Raw genomic sequence first — 6,807 nt, 5'->3', positions numbered from 1 at the left:
GAGCTCGATGAGAGCCTTCGAATGACGCCTTTGTTGTTCACCAATTATCACCTGCTGCGAAATCATGCGGGGTGAGCTCTTTTTTTTGCACCACCCTGTATTAGTGAACTGTCATTGACATGTTCTAGACACTCTGCTTTCGAAATTTCATCAATCAATTCCAGAAGGTGAGGCTGAAGTCTTTCAATGATTGAATTTGCGACATATAAAAGGCTTAGCGCACCCGACCTCCGCTGCGGGGGCTCCGCAGGTCGGCCCACGAGCTGTCTCAGCCGAGTGATTCAACCCAGAACAGGTGGGTAGGGAGAGTGTAAAACACGCGGCGCAGCTGCGAAGGATAACGATGCTTCGGGTAACTCGCTTCGGGGTACCACGTGCATTTCAACGTACATTACCGTTTTGCAACACTGCAACGGTGCTGCTTCAATCGCGGATAACAAGATCTCTGTGCTCTTGAATCAGTGTTGTGGATGCACCCTTTCCGAAGGACTGTGGTCACTGAAGGACTCCACAGTTCAGTTACGAGTTCATCAGAGTCGCCAGTGTAATAGTGGCCACTCAAGACTTGTAACTAAGCTCGATGGCTCCGTAATCATCACTTATTCGAAGTAATACATGAACTCTATGTGATGTTCCTTCGAATGCATTCTCTCACAAAAGTCTCCAGGGGGATTCAGAGACCCTCAAGGGACTTGCCAACTTAACAACTAGCAATGTTGGGTGGGTCTCATAGGGTTGACCTATCATAGGTCAACCTCATAGGTCAGCCTCATAGGTCACCTATGGGTAGTCCCATCGTCCCATAATGGCACCATAGAACATGGGAACCATACTCTATAACTAATGCTCGAACACAACAACAGGTTAGTAAGAAAAAGATAGAACAAGACGCAGGCTAGATAACAGTTGTGAAATATGAATACATCAGATACGACAACTTGCAATCACAAATAGCGCATAGCATCGCATGAACTTGACCTTAGTAGTATAAGAAGTTCATGCTAATAAACAGAGTGACAACACGGACAGAAATCGCTTTGCTTTTTACGAGCGCGAGCGATCCGAATCGATGCAATCCTTGCATTTATTCGACAGTAACAGACTTAGCAAGATTCTTGGGTTGGTCAATAGAACATCCACGAAGATCGGCAACATAATAAGAAAGCATTTGCAACGGTATGGTGAAAACAATAGGCTGCAACACAATATCAACAATCGGCATGCGGATGATGAAGTCCTTGTCGCCAGCAAACTTGTCCAAGTCATAGTTTCCCTCCTCGGTAAGAATGACGAGATCACCATTACGAGCTTTTACTTCCTCGATGTTCGCCTTAACCTTATCATACGTCGGATCACTCTTAGGAGCGATGCAGACAACAGGCATTAAACGATCAATCAAAGCGATGGGACCATGTTTCATCTCAGCAGCAGGATACCCCTCAGCATGAATGTAAGATATCTCCTTCAACTTTAGAGCACCTTCCAAGGCGACGGGATAGTGGATACCACGGCCTAAGAAGAGGAAGTTCTGAGCCAAACGGAAGAACCTAGAGAGGTCCTTGACCTTGCCATTGAGCTTCAGAACCTTCTCGATGGTCTTAGGGAACTCAGATAGCTGATCGCATAGAGTATCAAAATACTCAGCATCAATCGTCTTCCGGCACATAGCTAAACGCAGAGCCAAGAGGGTCAAGACCATAACTTGCGAAGTGAAGGCCTTGGTGGAGGCGACACCGATCTCAGGACCAGCATGGAGATATATACCAGCATCAGTATCACGAGCAATAGTCGACCCAACAGTATTGACGATACCAATAGGTGTCGCACCATACTCACGGGCAATACGGACGGCCTCGAGGGTATCAGCAGTTTCACCAGACTGTGAGATCACAATAACGACGTCTTTGGGAGTAAGAAGAGGGTTGCGATAGCGGAACTCAGAAGCATACTCAACTTCAACGTTAATACGAGCCAGCTGTTCGATAAGGTACTCTCCAATGAGGCCGGAGTGCCACGAAGTACCACAGGCACAGATGATGATGCGACTGGCACTAGCGATGGTCTCCAACGCCGTGCGATCCTTCCCATCTATAGTAACATCTAGACCACCCAAACGGATGCCCCACTTCTTAGAAATGGAATCCGCTGGTATACCAGTTGCCTCACTCAACCGATAAAGTCGACCGCGACAAGAGTTCTCCAGGCACTTAGCTTGATCCATGATCTCCTTGAGCATGAAGTGAGGATAACCGCCTTTCTCGATCTGCTCAAGAGATAACTCCAATTCTACCAACGGGTTGTGGTCGATATCCTCATCAACCGACATGCGACGCTCGCTGATCACGGCCATGTTCCTCACACGGTATCCGGATCTGCGAACCTCAACAAGCTCACCATCACGAATGTAAACAACATCCTTAGTGTACTCGACAACCGCAGAGGCATCGGAGGCAAGCATGTACTCACCATCGCCAACACCCAAAATAAGAGGAGAACCCTTGCGAGCACCGATCAATAGATCAGGCTCATCCTCGAAGGTGAAGACAACACCGTAAGTACCAGTGACGTTCGCCAATGCGCAGGAAACAACCACAGACCATGAGGGCTCGGGACCCATCTGCTTACGAATATCAGCGACCAAGTGAGCGAGGAGCTCAGTATCAGTCTCTGAGGTGAAATGATACCCTTTACTGATAAGTTCCTCACGAAGACTGGCGTAGTTCTCGATGATACCATTATGGACCACAGCAACCTTGTGATCCTCAGTAAAGTGAGGATGAGCGTTGGCGTCAGTAGGAGCGCCGTGAGTAGCCCAACGGGTATGAGCAATACCCATGGTACCGGCATACTCCGGGTTGTTGACACCACCACAGTAAGCCTCGAGGTTAGCGACCTTGCCGACCTTCTTGGCGATCTTCAGCTCCTTACCATTATGGATTCCCACACCTGCTGAATCGTAACCTCTGTACTCCAAGCGTTTAAGCGCCTTGATAAGACAAGGAAGAGCCTGTCGATCCCCAACGTAGGCGAAAATGCCGCACATTGATCAAAATGAACTGAGACACGACGTTCAAGTTACGACGTTCCACGTCCGACCACGATACTGGATCTCCACAGAAATCACTGAAATGTCACTTCTTGTGTCGAGGGCACAATATCTCCTCAGCTCAGCTTAGTTATTCGCTGTTGTCCCCTCATCCAGGTCTGAACTTAGCTTTGCTAGATTCATCGTAATTATATCAACGCTCTGTATCCGGCTATTCAACCATGCACACATTGCCAACGCGAAAGGATTCTTTTGCTTTCTAACTTGTTATGTGCAATGCTCATCACCTAGTGGGAGACAACCGCGGACTACCAACACAATTCGACTGTCTATACATTAGGGAACAGACTGGATAACTGGAGAGGCTCTGGTAAACGCACGTGTGACTTCGAACATCAACTGGCGATGCAAAATTGCTCTCCCCTTCGTATTATCATGACATTGGCGACTCACCAATGGTGAGCGACGTAACTGGAATTGTCGAAGTCTCCTCTCGCTTCCACCTACTGACCTAAGCAACGATGATCACGGAGAATGCAACGACTGAGGAAATGACCCAGTCACAACCTTCACACACATGACTGAGTCACTGTCACTTTCGTGCGTTGAACAACCGAGCTTGCTATCGTAACCTTTGTTCGGTGTAGAATTCCCCGACATGTTGGGGGCACGAAGTGATGGGAGTTGCAACGCGTACGCGGAATGTATCATACCGCTCCGAGTGCTGTAAGTGTTACAGCGAACTGCACGTATCGGAATGGATGCGATGGATTCCTTCGGGAAGTTGGCTGTTCGAAAGACTGCAGATAGCGGTGATCATGCCTCCGCTCTCCATACGGATCGCGCGGTATCACTGAGCATTTGATGACCCAAGGCAGGGTTCGTCTAGCTCGACAAATGCATGCGCCTGCGTTGAGCAAGTTGATATGGACACCTATCAACCTATTTCGAGACGTCTACATACCACCATTTCTGAAACCCTTGATACCATAGAAAATCAAACATAAGAACACCACTTTCACCAGACTCCGATAAGGACAGCCGCGAAGTTCCAATACGGGAGCCATTGACGAACACAAGAGATCACGTCCAATCTATCGTAGTTTGATTATCATTTACAGCGTATATGACCGATTTTGGCCCGTTTACAGGCAAAATGAGTTCATATGCCCTCCATCTAAGGATACGACTAGATAGTAATCTATGTCTCAAACACTCCATAATGCCACCGAATACGACAGCATAGGGTGAGAAGCTATAGAACAAAAAAGAAAATGATTGACTTAATAATAACGATCCTACTCGACGGTGACCGACTTAGCGAGGTTACGAGGCTGATCGATAGAACAACCGCGGAGGTTAGCAACGTAATAGGAGAGCATTTGCAACGGTATTGTAGTAACAATAGGCTGTAAGACAACATCCACCGTCGGCACACGGATAACGAAATCCTTGTCTCCGGCGAACTTGTCCAAGTCATGGTTACCTTCTTCGGTAATGATAAGCAGATCACCATTACGAGCTTTGACCTCCTCGATGTTCGCCTTGACCTTATCGTAAGTCGGATCACTCTTAGGGGCAATGCAAACAACGGGCATCATGCGATCGATCAATGCGATAGGACCATGCTTCATCTCAGCAGCAGGGTAGCCCTCGGCATGAATGTAGGAAATCTCCTTCAATTTCAACGCGCCTTCCAAAGCGACAGGATAGTGAATACCACGCCCGAGGAATAGGAAGTTGCTTGCTAGTCGGAAATATCTTGAGAGGTTCTTCACCTGCGAGCTCAACTTAAGCACTCGCTGGATGATCTCGGGATAACGAGACAGTTGCTCACATAAGGTGTCAAAGTACTCAGTATCAATCGTACCACGAGCAAGAGCCAAACGAAGAGACAGCAGAGTGAGAACCATAACTTGTGAAGTGAAGGCCTTCGTGGATGCTACGCCGATTTCCGGGCCAGCATGAAGATAGATTCCAGCATCAGTGTCACGCGCAATGGTGGAGCCGACTGTGTTGACGATACCGATAGACAGTGCACCATACTCCTTGGCAATACGGACGGCCTCGAGGGTATCAGCAGTTTCACCAGACTGTGAGATTACGATAACAACATCCTTAGAAGTTAGAAGAGGGTTGCGATAGCGGAACTCCGAGGCATACTCAACTTCAACGTTGATACGAGCTAGTTGCTCGATGAGATACTCTCCAATGAGGCCGGAGTGCCACGAAGTACCACAGGCACAGATGATAATACGATCGGCCCCGCATATAGCATCTAACGCAGTTTGATCGGTGCCGCGCACGGTAGTGTCTAAACCACCCAAACGAATTCCCCATTTGGAAGAAACCCCATTGGAACCGTGGGTCGTGTCATCCGAGTTGACCTTGTAGAGCCGACCGCGACAAGAGTTCTCGAGACAGCGTGGCTGATCCATGATCTCCTTGAGCATGAAATGGGAGTAACCACCTTTCTCGATCTGCTCGAGATTGAGCTCCAACTGAACCAAGGGATTGTTGTTAATATCCTCATCGACGGAAACTTGACGTGTGCTGATTGCATCAATACTTCGAAGACGATAACCCGACCTGCGGACCTCAACAAGCTCACCATCACGAATGTAAACAACATCCTTAGTGTACTCGACAACCGCAGAGGCATCGGAGGCAAGCATGTACTCACCATCGCCAACACCCAAAATAAGAGGAGAACCCTTGCGAGCACCGATCAACAAGTCAGGCTCGTCTTCAAACGTGAAGACAACACCGTAGGCACCAGTAACGAGACTCAAGGCACACGAGACAATAACGGACCATGAAGGATCGGGACCCATCTGCTTACGAACATCAGCAACCAAGTGAGCAAGAAGTTCGGTGTCGGTCTCTGAGGTGAAATGATACCCTTTACTGATAAGCTCCTCACGAAGACTGGCGTAGTTCTCGATGATACCATTATGGACCACAGCAACCTTGTGGTCCTCAGTAAAGTGAGGATGAGCGTTGGCGTCGGTGGGAGCGCCATGAGTAGCCCAACGGGTATGAGCAATACCCATGGTACCGGCATACTCCGGGTTGTTGACACCACCACAGTAAGCCTCGAGGTTAGCAACCTTGCCGACCTTCTTGGCGATCTTCAACTCCTTACCATTATGGATTCCCACACCTGCCGAGTCATAACCCCTGTACTCCAAACGCTTCAACGCCTTGATGAGACAAGGAAGAGCCTGACGGTCTCCAACGTAGGCAAAGATACCGCACATAGGTGGAAGATTCAGAAACACTAGGAACTGAGAGGCAAAAATAGAGATCACGGGCCATCTGTCCCTTTTTGTGTCGCTATCCTAGCCTCAGCCGATTCCCCAGGGCGGAGCGAAGATCACATTGAGTGGTCACTCGGAACAATAGTTGGGTTTGTGTTAAATCTCAAACAGGATGAGTAAAGTATCGACGATGCAAATGAGAGTCTGCATAGTGAATTCTGTCTGAAAAATTCCCATGCGCCCAGTCGTTTTCGTTTGTCATGATCCTACAAAGCCTTGGAAACGTGGAGGAAAAATAAGATGGGTAAGGATCGGCTCTCCGAACAAAACTCACACTCTAGAGAAAAAATCATGAATTGTCCCAACGATGACAGATAGGCCATGAAGAGATAACGACTCTCAGATGTGACATCATGAAAAAGCAGGGAACGTCACATGGCAGTTCAAATTAGCCTAGCGTGTCTACTCAACTGTAACAGATTTAGCCAAGTTACGTGGCTG

The 6,807-nt window shown here is 48.2% G+C and overlaps 3 protein-coding genes across 3 annotated transcripts in view; all 3 read right to left on the bottom strand.

The window, feature by feature from the left end:
• Positions 1-1,084: 1,084 nt before the first annotated feature.
• On the bottom strand, positions 1,085-3,043 carry Pmar_PMAR028214 (conserved hypothetical protein; the record flags this gene model as incomplete). The annotated part of the gene is made up of 1 exon (XM_002774164.1): positions 1,085-3,043. One exon carries the CDS (start codon positions 3,041-3,043, stop codon positions 1,085-1,087), a length of 1,959 nt encoding a protein of 652 aa, XP_002774210.1.
• Positions 3,044-4,137: 1,094 nt separating this feature from the next.
• On the bottom strand, positions 4,138-6,311 carry Pmar_PMAR028213 (conserved hypothetical protein). Its single transcript, XM_002774163.1, has one exon. The coding sequence runs from the start codon at positions 6,304-6,306 to the stop codon at positions 4,345-4,347; it is 1,962 nt and encodes a 653-aa protein (XP_002774209.1). The 5' UTR covers positions 6,307-6,311; the 3' UTR covers positions 4,138-4,344.
• A 457-nt stretch (positions 6,312-6,768) lies between these two features.
• The window catches only part of Pmar_PMAR028212 (conserved hypothetical protein), a gene marked incomplete at both ends in the record, with an annotated part of 1,659 nt that continues 1,620 nt past the window's right edge, over positions 6,769-6,807 (bottom strand). The window contains one exon of the mRNA XM_002774162.1: positions 6,769-6,807. Coding sequence (XP_002774208.1) covers positions 6,769-6,807 — 39 coding nt within the window.

The sequence above is a fragment of the Perkinsus marinus genome (genome assembly GCF_000006405.1).
Source record: "Perkinsus marinus ATCC 50983 genomic scaffold scf_1104296958686, whole genome shotgun sequence".
Lineage (NCBI taxonomy): Eukaryota > Perkinsozoa > Perkinsida > Perkinsidae > Perkinsus > Perkinsus marinus.
This window is presented reverse-complemented; position numbering and strand designations above follow the sequence as displayed.